Source organism: Lissotriton helveticus, chromosome 7 (genome assembly GCF_964261635.1).
Source record: "Lissotriton helveticus chromosome 7, aLisHel1.1, whole genome shotgun sequence".
NCBI classification, from domain to species: Eukaryota; Metazoa; Chordata; class Amphibia; order Caudata; family Salamandridae; genus Lissotriton; species Lissotriton helveticus.
Window position 1 is genome coordinate 51,095,274 of NC_136068.1, and position 15,075 is coordinate 51,110,348.

The 15,075-nt window shown below is 45.5% G+C and overlaps 1 protein-coding gene across 1 annotated transcript in view; it reads left to right on the top strand.

Moving 5' to 3' along the window:
• Positions 1–948: 948 nt before the first annotated feature.
• LOC144768912 (alpha-2-macroglobulin-like protein 1) overlaps positions 949–15,075 on the top strand; it is a 169,214-nt gene continuing 155,087 nt past the window's right edge. The window contains exons 1-3 of the mRNA XM_078652922.1: positions 949–1,129; positions 4,067–4,247; positions 5,544–5,709. Coding sequence (XP_078509048.1) covers positions 1,062–1,129; positions 4,067–4,247; positions 5,544–5,709 — 415 coding nt within the window. The 5' untranslated portion in view covers positions 949–1,061. The remainder of the gene's footprint in view (positions 1,130–4,066; positions 4,248–5,543; positions 5,710–15,075) is intronic.

Consider the following 15,075-nt stretch of genomic DNA (forward strand, 5'->3'; position numbering starts at 1 on the left):
GCAAATGGACTCAAATGAGGACATGTTGCAAAGAGAGGTGGAGTACCCACATAACAACGTTTTATTTTCCAAATTGTTTTGCGCTGGAGCTGTATGCGCAGTACTTTGATGGAAGAGGAAATGACATCAATTAGAACCTTGTAACTGACAGTGTCAAAGCCACCCAAGAGGTCAACGATTGAGAGTAGTAATATGTCTAGGAACCCTTCTATGTGTACTGGGCACTCAGGATTGAATATGAGTTCTACCATGTGTGTAGGTGTGAAAGCAAAAATTAATGCATTATTTTGCAAGACAGACAAGTGGTGATGGGGACATAGTTTAATTGGCTAGTAAGTCTAGAGAAGGCCCTGAGAGCCATTGTTCAAACTTCTCAAACTCTAACCTATCACCATTTTCTCACAGGCACTCTTGCAGTATTGGCCACAGCTGGGAAGGCCTCAGAATGCTCCCTTTGTAAACTCAATAGTAGATCGCAACCTGCCCGAGGGCCTAGCTGGCTTTGTTAATGTTGTGAATCAATGGGAAAGAAGAGGAATAGAAAATCCTGAACCTATGCCCAGTATGATGACATTCAAGCCTGACCGAAGAGCAACTTTGTCTTAACGGAAATTCTCCCTCTGCCAACGAAAGCAGTGCAAGGCTTCCTCATCGAAGGACAGGGATTAGTGCAGGCCGTGACGCCCAACATTTGTTTTTAGAATAAATTAAGCTTGGTCAATCTTTCGCAATCCTAAATTGATGTCAACACCCGGGGCAGATGCCAAAAATTGAAGAGAAAATTACATTTGGCAGGACAAAAGAGTAGGCTGAGAGGGGAGGGAGGGACCAGAGATCTTGCATTGGTTAAGAGACAACCATAAAAGGCCAGCAGTGGAGAGAACTGGTGGACCACAGAGGGAGGCTGAGAAGGCTGTGACCACTGAGCTCAGGTGGAAGAGACAAAAGGATAGCAGCTGGCATGATTCTGTCTCTGTCATCTTGAAAGATCTTGAGAGGAGCTAGGGGTGGATTCCCTTCTAGACTTGGGAAACCTGCAAAGAAGGACCGGTTATTGGAGGATGTGGGTCAGTCTGCTCATCGGCTGCCTGCTCCTGCATGTCACTCAAGGGGAAACCCCTCCATCTCCGTAAGAGCCTCATCCAAAAACCTCCATCCATGTCTTTGCTTATCACTCATTATCTGTTCACCCAACTTCCAGAGACTAGCAGGATTCTGTCTACTTTTTTCTCTTCTGTCTTTCTCACATCTCCCTCTCTGTATATTGCTCACTCTTCCCCCTCTTTATTGCCTCTCTTCTTTTCCGCTTGCTCGTCTATCTTTCATCACAATTATTTTCTCTTTGCCTCTCTCTATTACTACTTCTTATTTTTAGCAATGGTTCTTACTTCTCTCGCTTGTGTCTTCCTCCATCCTTTTGCCTCTCCCTCATCTCTTCCAGTCTCTTCAACACTGTCCTCCCTCAGTAAATGTTTCCTCTGCATGCATCTCTTTCTCATTCTCTATAAGTTCCTCTTAAGCAATATGTCTTATTTTCCTCTCTATTCCCCTTCTCAATCCTTCCTTTCACATACCCTCTAAAAGTTCATCTTTAAGTCCTTTCCTTCCCCTCCGCTTTTATTCTCACAGTTTCATGATCTCATATGTCTTTTTCCTCTCTCATACCATATACCGGTCACTTGTCCTAAGTTTGCTCATTCCTATCTATTTCTTCACACTGAATACCATTTCTTCTCTGCACTTTCCCCTTACCTTTCCTCTACTCGAAATCCCTTGCTGCAATCTGCATCTCCCTTTACCACAATCTCACATTATACATTTTTTTTCCGATTCCTGACTATTTTTGCGTATGTCTTTCTTAGACCACCCGTCATTCTTGGTCTCTTTCATCTTTTCTTTTCCTCTTTTTCTCCCCTCCTAGTTTACCTGCACTTTTTCTTTGTCTTCAAACACTCCTGGTACCCTTCTATGAGAACTACAGACTTTTCTATGACCCTACCTTCAATTTGGCACTGTTAATCTTTGATAATCACTTTCTGTATTCATCCCAAAATTTCGGTGCTGAGCTTCCAGCATTATTCAATCAGCCTCCTACCTTGATTAGCAGCAACAAAGCGTATGCCAAATTTGAATATTTACTGGTAGCATTGGGCAGAATTCCTCAAAATATTTGTGGGAGAATTTTTCGTCTTATAATTATTCATCAGTTCTCTTTCATCCTATTTGACAAAAAAACACTAAAAAACCTTGGCATTGCTTCTTCTGTCTTTAGTTTTCCAAAATATCTAAAGATAGCGCCTCTAAAATATATATGTATATATAAGCTTATGAAGATTTGCATCAAAACCTATTTATCTAAATCTGTTTCTGGATTTAAAACATGCAGTAACTTTCTTCTCATCACCTAATGATTCCTCATGGGTTCAGAATCCAAAACTGAAATGTAGTGCTGAGCACGGGCACGGTCAATGGCTCCTCAAACACAGCGGGTCTCAAGCACTGGTGAGGTACATCTTTTATTTCAATTACACCTGCATGGGAATTTGGTGGGAGAGGTCCATGCTCTTTTTCCATAGGACCTTTCTCAATCTTCTGAGAGATGTAATGCAGTTGGCATTTCTTTGAGGACTAAACTGATTTAATTGGGTAATTTTTCTGAAAATGACACTTTTGCTCAAAGAGCAGGTCTTTTTAAAAACAAATAAAAGTACACTCCAGACCTGAAGATAGTCAAGGTAGGTGCTTACTCTATCATTAGAAGAGAGATAGATCTTAAAAAATCCAGTCAAGACAATAATACCAATGAAACCTCCACCTTCAGACATCCATGGTTGTAGTTTGGTGTTCAGAGAATCCCACTTTCTTTGTTTGAGGAATTAAGAGGCCAGATGTACTAATATTCTGGTCGCAAAAAGTGGATGCAAACTGTTTATCAACCTTTTGCAACAAGAATTTTATTTTGTGACACAACCAATGGGTTGGTTGCCTAAATAGGAAACCACAAATAGTCGCTGAATGATCTGCCTATTAAATATTCATGAGGCAGGTCGCAATTTGTGACTCTTTGATTTGCTGCAATTAGAGGGAGGATGGCCTGCAAAGGACGGAAGTATATTATCCCTGTCTTTGAATTTCAAAATGGAAACCATTTTTTTTTTAAAGCAGTTCCAATTCCTGAAACGAAACAGGGCTACATTTACAAATAAAAAGATTTATATTAGATAAAACTTTAGGGAGAGTTGGCAGTGGTTCCCTGGACCACTGCCTACTCCCCCAGAAGCTGATTCCCAAAGGGGAAGGAGTACAAACGTGACCGCTTCCCCTTTGTGAATCAGTTACCACTCCAGCTTGATAGATGGTAATTGATCAATGGTTTGAAAATGGAATTACCATAAGAAAAAACCATTGGCACATAGATTTCCAAACCACAGTTCGGAAGGGACGCCCAAAAAGTGCCCCTTTCAAATGTATTTAGTAGATATGAAAGGGTTTTTGAGGTCAAAAACCCTGTATTTTACTGAATGCATGGTTTGTCGGACCGCAAAAACTCTTTGTACATCTGGCCACATGTCTCTTAATACCCAACTAACTGCTAATTCAGTCTTATAGTCTAGCTATTCTTTACTACACTGTAGCCCTCTCCTTGTGTGTTCACATTATGAGCTAGTAGGTTTCCAACAATATCTGCATTTCTATTTCTCTAAACCCTTTGGCCGCGGGGGTTATTCCCCCGCTGTGCTGGGGGGCGGGGGGCGCGCACAGAGCCCGGTGCTGATGACGAGCTCAGCTCGTCATCAGCCACGGTGCTCGTGTGCTGATGACGAGCTGAGCTCGTCACGGCCACACCCGTTTCCTTAGAACGCTCAGCACAGCGGGGGCGTTATCCCCGTGTGTGACCGTTCTAACGGCCATGACGAGCTCAGCTCGTCATGAGCACACGAGAACCGTGGCTGAGGGGTTAAGGATCACTGATAACTAAATCAGTTCATTGTTAGAGATGGCATAAAAGAACTTACTGGTGGAACTTCCTTTACATTGTGGTCATTCGGCTGTTTTTCGTCTCCAGAAACTATGCGGTGGTGGTTCCAGCTGTGCTGTTGTATCCCTCCTCGGAGAAAGTATGCGTTTACGTCAGTGAGCCCAGTAAATGCACCGTGGAGGTCAACATGACATCCAACGGCAAGGATGATATACCACTGATGAAGAGAGTTTCCAGCCTGGAACCCTGGGAATGTGTCAGCTTCCAGGTAAAGAGACTTGTTTAAGAGCGATTTAAAGGCTGATTGGCTCAGGTTCTCTCTAGGCAGGGTGTGTGTGAAAGTCAAGAAAGGATTTAAGCAGGTATACACATTTGTTGACTCAGAAGAACATGTCAACTTTTTTCTGCAAATAAATATATTGTGAAGTGCAACCTTTATTGATGGTAGGCTTGGAAGAACCTGAGTGAGTGCCTTTCCACCCATGCTTGTAGTGGAGTTAGACAGGTGATTTGGAGGGCAGGTCCTTCTTGAGGGGGGCAAAGAGGTGAGTGAGCGGGCAGTTACTTCTTGAGGGGGGCAAAGAGGTGAATGAGTGCAGTTCCTTCTTGGGGAGATCAGACAGCTAGGTGAGGGAGAGGATAGGTCCTTATAGTCATGCTTGTAGTGGTGCTAGTCTCACCTTATTCCTTGATGGATTCATATTAGTCCCAGTCTTATCCTATACGAATGGATGTATGACGGTACAACGCGGGCTATTACCACGCGTACCGTTACAAAGCATGTTTTACAACGCAAGACGTTACCACGACTTGCGCTGTAGGGTGCGGACTTAGGAATAGTTTAATTTACTATTCCAACACCAGTCCCCGTGGATAGTAGGGAAGGTGTTGGAATAGTAAATTAACTATTCCTTGTCCTTGAGTGCCCTCCAGCTCAAGTCGTGGTTACGACTTGCGTTGTAAGAGACGCGTCGTAATGGATGTTAGTACCACCTTCATATGTTGGAGTTTTTCCCTACATAGATCAACAAATACTGCTGCAGTTTCCATCCATGCTTTACTTGGCTAGAAATTGGTTCAACCGTAGTCCTATATAAAGCGCCTGGTTAGTTTCATTGTCGGCATGGATAGGGCAGCATTAGTTCCACACTATTGGATCGGAGTTAGCCCCGCAATAGTTTTGCAGAGTTAGTTTCATTCCGGTTGTGCATGTTTGCAGTTACCTTACCAGTAGTTCTGTATTTATTGGTATTGGTTCCATATTAAATGTGGATGAATTAGCATTAAGTCCACACTAGACCTGTTTCAATTGTAGTCAGTGATTTCCTATAGTTGCATAGTCTCGAGCTAATTTCCTCCCAGTTCAGTTTCATTTGAAGTTAGATCCACTCTGGTGCTTTCTGGACTTGTTTTAAATCTACACAGTCTGCAGTGCACACCTTTTTGGTTCCACAAGCTAATCTGCATGAAGAGAATACATGGGTTATTTCTACCATGAATTACTTCCCAGATAGAAAGTGAGATTGTCTTTGTTTTCAGCCTGTCCACCCTGTCTCCTGACCAGGTACCATCACCCACCAAAGGTACTGAGGAAGTGGTGTCAATTTCGCTGTCATTGGATTGTGCCGGGAGCAAGCTCATTTCAGAAAAAAAGGAGGTTCTACTCAGGACGTCCCGGAACGTCACCGTGATACAGACGGATAAGCCCATGTACAAGCCAGGACAGACCGGTGAGTAAGAGGCCAGATACATGTCTGTGAGGGCGGACAGGTGAGTGAGAGGTCAGATCCTTCTCTGTGAGGGTGGACAGGTGAGTGAGAGGCCAGGTCCTTCTCTGTGAGGCCAGACAGGTGAGTGAGACGCCATGCCCTCCTCTGTGAGGCCAGATAGGCGATTAAGAAGGCATGCGCTTTTTTGTGAGGGCAGACGAGTTGAGTGCGAGAGCAGATCTTTCTCTGGGAGGCCAGCCAGGTGAGTGCGAGAGCAGGTCCTTCTCTGTGACAGAAGACAGGTGGGTGAGAGGCTAGATCTTTCTCTGTGAGGCCACACAGGTGAGTGAGAGGCCAGGTCCTTCTCTGTGAGTCCAGACAGGTGAGTGAGAGGCCCAGTCCTTCTCTGTGAGTCCAGACAGGTGAGTGAGAGGCCCAGGTCCTTCTCTGTGAGTCCAGACAGGTGAGTGAGAGGCCAGGTCCTTCTCTGTGAGTCCAGACAGGTGAGTAAGAGCCCCGGTCCTTCTCTGTGAGAGAAGACAGGTGAGTGAGAGGCCAGGTCCTTCTCTGTGAGTCCAGACAGGTGAGTGAGAGCCCCGGTCCTTCTCTGTGAGAGAAGACAGGTGAGTGAGAGCCCCGGCCCTTCTCTGTGAGAGAAGACAGGTGAGTGAGAGCCCCGGTCCTTCTCTGTGAGAGAAGACAGGTGAGTGAGAGGCCAGGTCCTTCTCTGTGAGTCCAGACAGGTGAGTGAGAGGCCCAGTCCTTCTCTGTGAGTCCAGACAGGTGAGTGAGAGGCCCAGGTCCTTCTCTGTGAGTCCAGACAGGTGAGTGAGAGGCCAGGTCCTTCTCTGTGAGTCCAGACAGGTGAGTGAGAGCCCCGGTCCTTCTCTGTGAGAGAAGACAGGTGAGTGAGAGCCCCGGTCCTTCTCTGTGAGAGAAGACAGGTGAGTGAGAGGCCAGGTCCTTCTCTGTGAGTCCAGACAGGTGAGTGAGAGCCCCGGTCCTTCTCTGTGAGAGAAGACAGGTGAGTGAGAGGCCAGGTCCTTCTCTGTGAGTCCAGACAGGTGAGTGAGAGCCCCGGTCCTTCTCTGTGAGAGGAGACAGGTGAGTGAGAGGCCAGGTCCTTCTCTGTGAGTCCAGACAGGTGAGTGAGAGGCCCAGTCCTTCTCTGTGAGTCCAGACAGGTGAGTGAGAGGCCAGGTCCTTCTCTGTGAGTCCAGACAGGTGAGTGAGAGCCCCGGTCCTTCTCTGTGAGAGAAGACAGGTGAGTGAGAGGCCCGGTCCTTCTCTGTGAGTTCAAATAGGTGAGCAAAAGGGCAGGCCTTTTTTGGAGAGGGAAAAGTGGTGAGTCAGAGGGCATGTCCTTCATGAGACGGCCACACAGGTGGGTGAGAGGGCAGGGCCTTCTTGGGGAGGCCAGACAGGTGAGCAAAAGAACTGGCTCTTCTCGGAAAGTGAAGATAGGTGAGAGAGAAGGTCCTCCTTGTGGAGGGCGCACAGCTGAGTGAGAGGGCAGGTCCTCCTTGTGGAGGGCGCACAGCTGAGTGAGAGGGCAGGTCCTCCTTGTGGAGGGCGCACAGCTGAGTGAGAGGGAAGGTCCTTTTTGGACAGGGCAGGTAGTTGAGGGACTGGTCCTTCTTGGGGAGGGCATTTGGGTAAGAGGGGGGCATTTTCTTCTTAGGACAGTCATACAGGTGAGTAAGGGAGGATGGACAGATGAGTGAGCCTTTTATCTAGGATCCTGCTGTACACATACCACATACATACTGTGCGGGGGATGGTAGGATGAGTGGGTAAGTTGCCTATTCATCTACTCGTGTTCTCAGGTTGCTGTGCCTCTTTTGTTACTGCATCTGCATTGCACCAGTCTAAAAGCGGCCTTTTGGTTTCTCACCTGCAGAGTGTATAGAATGTCACATCTCACACTGCTGCACAGTATCATATCCCATATTGCTACAAAATCTCTACAAAATGGCATAAATCTCACACTGCTACACAGTAACCTATCACTCACACTGCATCACAATAACATATCCGAGACACTGCTCCACGAAGACATGTCCCAAGCAGTACTGTATGAAAGCATATCCTTCACTGCTCTACAGTAAAGTCAGTCCCACACTGATACTTAATGACCCGCCTGCCACACGGCTTCTATTACATATCTCACATAGTGGTATACTGGACGTATCACACCCACTGCTACGTGATGCAATATCTCTCATACCGCTAACCAAAGATACACTGCAACATTGCTACACAACGGCATATCTCATATACTCCCAAACAATGACACATCTGCCACACGGCTTCTATTACATATCTCACAAGTGGTATACTGGACGTATCACACCCACTGCTACGTGATGCAATACCTCTCATACTGCTAACCAAAGATACACTGCAACATTGCTACAGAACGGCATATCTCATATACTCACAAACAATGACATATCTGCCACACTGCTGCAAAACAAAATAATTACCACACTACTGCACATAAAATATCCCAGCACACAACATGCTATCCTCAACACTGCTATACATTTGCATATTTGCCACACTGCTACACATGAAATATCCCAACATAACACCATATCCACCACACTGCTGCACAATAGCATATCTACCACACTGCTGCACAATAGCATATCTACCACACTGCTGCACAATAGCATATCTACCACACTGCTGCACAATAGCATATCTACCACACTGCTGCACAATAGCATATCCACCACACTGCTGCACAATAGCATATCTACCACACTGCTGCACAATAGCATATCTACCACACTGCCACGCTCGAAATATCCCAACACAAAGCACAATATCCTCTACACTGGTACACATTAGCATACCTACCTCACTGCCATACATGAAGTATCCCACACACACCACCATATCCTCCACACTGCAGCAGCGGCTCCTCCACAATGGCGGAGGAGCATCGCCTCACTGCCTGGCTCAGAGCCAGCAAATGAAAAATAAAACAATGCTTTTGCATTGTTTTATTTTGTACTTGCCGGCTCTGAGCCAGTGTTGTAGGGAGGACCAGGGCTGAGGCATGGGAGTGGGGAGCAGTGCTATGTGCACTCCCTAAGTGCTCATGTGGGTTTGGCTGACCCTCTCAGGCCGACCAAAACAAACATTTGCACTTAGGTTTCTCCAGCCCGGCTGCACTGAGCATTATTAACACCTCCCTAGCAGCATTTGTGTAAGACAGTCATCCTGCTATTGAGTGGTCAGTTATTAAAGGTATGGTGCAGGATAGTTCATCATCTGCACGGACTCCCCGACTCTTCACTGGTGACTTTCTCAGCTCCTCTCCGAGTGCCTGCACCCACAGTTCAACCAGCCGGAAGACCCCTGTGATCCAAGTCTGTGGGACTAGTACTGTTGAGCCGACTCTTCACCAAGCTACAGCGCGTGACCTAAATCCACAAATCCACCAATGAAGAGGTATAAGTGGAATCTCAAAGTACTGAAACAATAGTTACTGGTTGGCATTTGGCATCAAGATAATATTCTAATTATTCCTAATCTTAGAAAGAGATCAAATTCTATATTTTCAAAGAAGCCTTAAACATTCTTCCGCTTTCACAAGGAAACCTCCATACCTTCCCCCACCCACATAAGAGGGACAGGCTCAATTCTCCTGACACCCTTCCAGACTTATCTGACATCTCCGCATAGACCTGGATTTCTCACTTGATGTCCACCTAGACCTCACTGTTGAAGTGCATAATCACGATCCATTGTTCTACCCAAAGTCTGGCAATCTACCTATCTTGACTCTGTCCATCCCTTCCTAGTGCTCTGAAGTGGCCACAAGATGGAATGCCAACACTATTTCAACCTGCTTAAATAAAATAGTCACTGATGTGTGTGGTATATGACGACTACAAGGCTCTGGTGGCTGGTTGCCAAACACATGTAGAGGCCTCAAACTGTCAGCCCCCCCCCCCCCCCAAAACAAGTGCCGCACACAAAACAACATGGCACCCACAGAGGGCAGAGGTATCCCAACTAGGTTGAGTGTGAGCATGTTCCTACAGCAACTTAGAATTTGTAGGTCATAGATTGTGTTGAATACAGGTAGGACAGGTCGAACAATGAAAGAGTCTCTTGTACACATGGAGAAATCCCAGTGTTTCTCTGAGGCTGGAGAAAAAATGAAAGAGTCATCCAAATAGACAGGTGCCTTTTTACTTGGTCAATACTGTTTCTCCCGCTGTACTTAGGAGGTATTAAAAGTGCCTACTCAGTAGTACTCAATGTACTCACCTTGGAAGGATGGAAGGTTGATTCGTCCTTGGCAGGATTTGAACTCTTGGCCTCAAACTTTCCGCATGTTACTGCAGCTGGATCCCTGTGCTTTCTCACTGGATATTCAAGGCCATGGACCTGGTCCACCACTGGGTCAGAGGATCATGAGGCAGATTCAAAGAGGGGCATTGTAAGGGGCAGTGCACAGTCATGTGTGTCTGGCAAATCCTTGACCCATTCATGAAACCAATCAGCACCACTTCTGGACAGCTGGGCGCCAGATCTTCCTGGTTTCTCATAAGGCTCGCTCCTTCAGTCGGGCCTCCACACAAGTCTCCATTACCCGGCTATATGCTCTGCCTCTCTTGGCCATGAATTCTCCTGTCCACACCATAGCGTTGAGATCTTCATCCTCCAAGCTGGAGCAGCAGCTTCTGCCATCTCTTCTGGTCCTAGGCTTAGAGGTTTAGAGAAACCAGTAATGACCGCACGAATGAGACATCTTTTAAGGACTTTAAGATATAGAAACCATTTTTTGGGATACTCCAAAGCAGGGTGCTGTCTCGAAATGCATCTCATTGCATATCAGCAAAGTTTAACATACAGGAAGATAAATGTAACAAAGTTGGTACTTATTCACAAACCAAATGTCCTCGTATAATTAGTAGTACTACTCACGTTCTACAAAATGTTATCCACTCTGGGAAATTGGGTTACTGGTTGAGGGGGGTGAAACCCTACTCGAGCAGCAAAGACAATCATTGTCATTGTCAGGGTGAGGCACAGGCAAACCCCAAATCAGCATGTGCTCAACACTCTGGTAGCTTGGCGCAGAGCAGTCAGGCTTTACTTTGAGGAAATGTGTCAAGTATTTATACAGCACTTTTAACAGTAATAAAGTGAAAACACAACACAAGAAAAATCGTACACGAATGTAGAAAGACAGAGTAACATTGAATAAGTAAAACAAGGCCTAAACGACAAAAATCTAATCAGTAGAACCAGAGTTATGAATTTCTAAAGATTTAAGTGAACAATTGCACCAAAAAGCACAAAGCGACACTCGCGGCTATCTGGTCATTCAAGACCGGGAGAAAGTCACAAGTTCAGGCTGATCACTACAGTGCGCTGGTCAGACACAAGGGCCAGAGTAGGACAGCTGAAAAGTTAGTTTTTCAGCCCAGCACCAAGAGTCCTGGTCACGGAGGAGAGAGCAGGGAAGTGATGCAGATTATCATTGCTGTAGCGAAAAGAGCAGGCTTGGTATTGCAGAAGTTCGTTGCTGTAGCACGCAGATATTTTTGTAATCGGAAGTGGCCACCAGGGATTCGTGTTGGTGCTTCATGTGAGCAGTCGGTGCTGTAGCATGAAGGGTTGGACTGACGGATCTGGCACGCCAGGCAGTTCGAGTGACAAGGATTCAGCGCAAACGGAAGAGCCCAAAAACCTCAATTCAGCCTCTCTGAGGCCACACCAAGGGTCCAGGACCTGAGGGTCACCAGTTGGGGGGCCAATGACTTGCTCCAGATGTATATGGGTGCTGGTTAAGGTGGATGGGATCCTCTTATGTCCTTGTGGCTCAGAATAGAAGGCCAGCAGACTAGCCTTTATAGTCACTCTGGGAGTCCCGGTTTCAAGTGCAGGTCCAAATCCCACTGACTCACCCGCAGGGCTGCAGGGCATCAGGGCAGAAATCCAGCAAGGCAGTAGTCCAGCAAGGCAACAGTCCAGTAGGGCAACACTCCAGCCGGTGGTATTGCTTTCAGCAGCACAACAATCCTTCTTCCTGGCCGATTATCCACATGTCCAGAAATGACTAAAAAGTTCGTGTCTGAGGTCTCATATTTATACCAGGTACCTACTTTGAAGTTGGGGAAGCTTCTAGAGGTTCCCTCCTCCCCCCATGAGGTTTCTGGCATACCCTACCTCCCTGTCCTTCCCAAGGCATGTCTGGGGTCACAATAGACTAGTGACAAGCTCTTTGTGAGAGTGCCTAGGCAGAGCCATTGTGATGTGCAAGTCTGGCAGGTGACAGCTCCTCCCCCTCGTTAACTCAGAGCGGCCCATCCTGCCAGTACCTATCTTCCCTTTGTCTCACTGTTTGAGAGCATTACACAAAGACCAACTGCCGGCTACACTCAGTCATGTGACCCAGGATCAGACTGCAGGCACTAAATGGTTAGAACAAGCGAATACCAACTTTCTAAACGAATTACAACAACAAAATTAACTTTTAGAAAGTTAACTGTTCAAGGGGTTTCGCCCGAATACCTACAGCTAGGAAAAGTCCTAACAATATTACATTAATCGTGGCCAACAGTTAAACTGGTTTTATTGCTTCCCTTCCAAACAGGTTGTGTATCCTTTCAAGTTTTGTTCTACAAACAATAAAATGAACGGTCTGAGTGATGTCACTTCTTTGAGCAATTCCCAAAAGCGCTCACATTTACGTTTTTTACACTGACTCAAAAATCTATTGAGTTACATCCTTTAAAACGACTAAATGAATAGTAAATAAATACTACAGACCATAGAATTCATTGAAGTCTGACTAAGTGAAAAGCAGCAGTTCAAATGATAGCTAGTTAATTTTTTTTTTGTAATATTGTTAGGCCCTTTCTAGCTGTCGGTATTTGGGCCAATCCCCTTGAACAGTTAACTTTCTAAAAGAGGAATTTTCAGGATTGTGATTAAAAATCCGACTTTACTATTAAAGAGGGTTCTTAATTATAATTCTTTAGACACCAAGCTCGATCGGTCCACCTGATCCCAATTGGAAGTTAAAGCTTACTAAATGTAATAAGGCAATTCTGATATTATCCTATGGGAGAGGTAGGCCTTGCTGTAGTGAAATACGAATGTGAGAGTTTTTCACTATTAGCACATTTAAAACTTACAAGTACTTGCCAAAAGTTTTAAATATACTGCACACTGCCCTCTAGGCTGTCGAGGGCCTACCATAGTACTAAATGATATGTATTAAAAAGGAAGGTTTGGGCCTGGGAAAAGGGTTTATTTTGCCAGCTCAACATGGCAGTTAAAAACACACAGCGGCTGCAATAGTAGGCCTGAGGAATGTTTAAAGGGCTACTTAAGTGGGTGGCACAATAAGTGTTGCAGACCCAATAGTAGCATTTAATTTACGGGCTCTGGCCACAGGTAGTACCACTTTACTGGGGAAATTGGCAAGTTCTTAAAAGCCAATTCTACCATGTTTAAATGAGAGAGCACAGGCACTTTAGCACGGCTTAGCAGTGGTAAAGAGTGCAGAGCTCTAAAGCCAAAATGAATTGAGCAAAAATAGGGGGAGTGAAGGCAAAAAGTTTGGGGCTGACCCTGCAGAAAGGGCCAAGTCCAACATCCAGTAACCTACGCGGAGAGGTCTCTGCCTTTTCTACCTGTTATGTGTGAAGATCTCTGCCCTAAATGTAGAGATCTTCACACACTTAGGTATACCTTTTAGCAGTGCCTGTGGGATGGACATGTAGTGTTGGTTACAACATGGGTTTTAATTACTATTAACCCCTTCGCTGCGGGGGTAATTCCCCCGCTGTAATGAGGGGCGGGGGCGCGCACAGCGCCCCCATGCTCATGACGAGCTCAGCTCATCATGAGGTGTGGCGCTCCGGTGCTCATGATGAGCTGAGCTCGTCACGGCCGCAAACGTTTTCGTGGAACGTTCAGCAGAGCAGGGGAATTATCCCCGCGTGTGAGCGTTCCAGGGCTCATGATGAGCTCAGCTCGTCATGAGCACAGGAGCACCGTGCCTCATGACGAGCTGAGCTCGTCATGAGCATGCAAGGTGTTAAAGAGGAGGGGTTTTGGAAGATTGAAGAGGCATTACGAGAGGTCTAGGGGAGGGTTTAAGGAGTGACATGCACCCACCCACACGAGAGAAAGGACGTTGCTATCACACACTGCATTTCAAAAATGACTGCATTCAAAAAGGACTCGAAATAGTAATGAATGTACCCCAGATCAAACCTGGAGTACATGCAGCCCCACACACGGCCAATGACTATTACTGCAATACCCCCCAATAGAAAATAATACAGATAGGGAGTTAAAATAGAACCCCTTAGGAATTCATTATTTTTTAAAATGAATTTTTGAAAATTAATTGAAATTTATTAAACTTGAAATAGTTAAATATTGAATTCAAAATTAACAAATTAGTGCTGTTGCACTTATTTAAAGAAGCCCAACTTTTAATAAATATATAACATGATTTACATTAACTTTTAAGATAAAAAATATATTTTTTTTAAGTTCAATAAATATTTATACATTTCTCTATACTTTACCGTGGGGAGCAGTCTGCCACATAAAGGAGGTCTCTGCCAAGTGTGCAAAATGTCAAATATGGCGACAAAGTCACAAATAATAGAGAGCATACCATGTGGTAGACTCATAAGCGCCAGTGCTGGCAATTAAGTGCTGGTGCTGAGCCCCGGAAACCACTGGCTCAAATTAAGCACTGTCAGTAATGGACTGTGAGCCCCGTCATTGTATAATCCTACGTGCCCCCCTACTATATGTGAACCAGGAACACTCTCCCTGAGCGATCACATGTATATCTTCCCAAAAACTCAATGCGACTTTCTATGACATGTTGATGGAAAGTCCCAGGGCTCTGTCCATCAGGGCATCACTCTCTGTGCCGCCAGGTCTTCGCTATCCTCAGCAGCCTTCAGTTCCGTTTCCTGTCCCCACAGGTCTGGGAGCTTATAGTGCCCTATAGGATTCTCCTACATGGTCTCCTGTCCACCTGGGATATTTGCACAGATCCTCTTCAAGTTCTTCTTGTGTGGAGGACCCTGGAAATAACCATCCTATTTCTAAGTGAGCAAATTTATATTGCAAGATTCCACCCAAAATAAACAGAGATTGCACGAGAGGAGGACATTGTGATAGAGAATAAAGCCACAGCCCATAAGAGTCAGAATTGATGGAGGTATGAGGCCAATAGACCAGGTACACTCAGGCCTTAATTTTTAATAAATAAATGAATAAACACATATGTAAATGCCTACAGGGCCAGAGAGGCCTTTTATTTTACCAGCCTTTTCCACCGGGACGTTGGAGCCCTTTTATATCTTATGTAAAAGCACTAAGCAC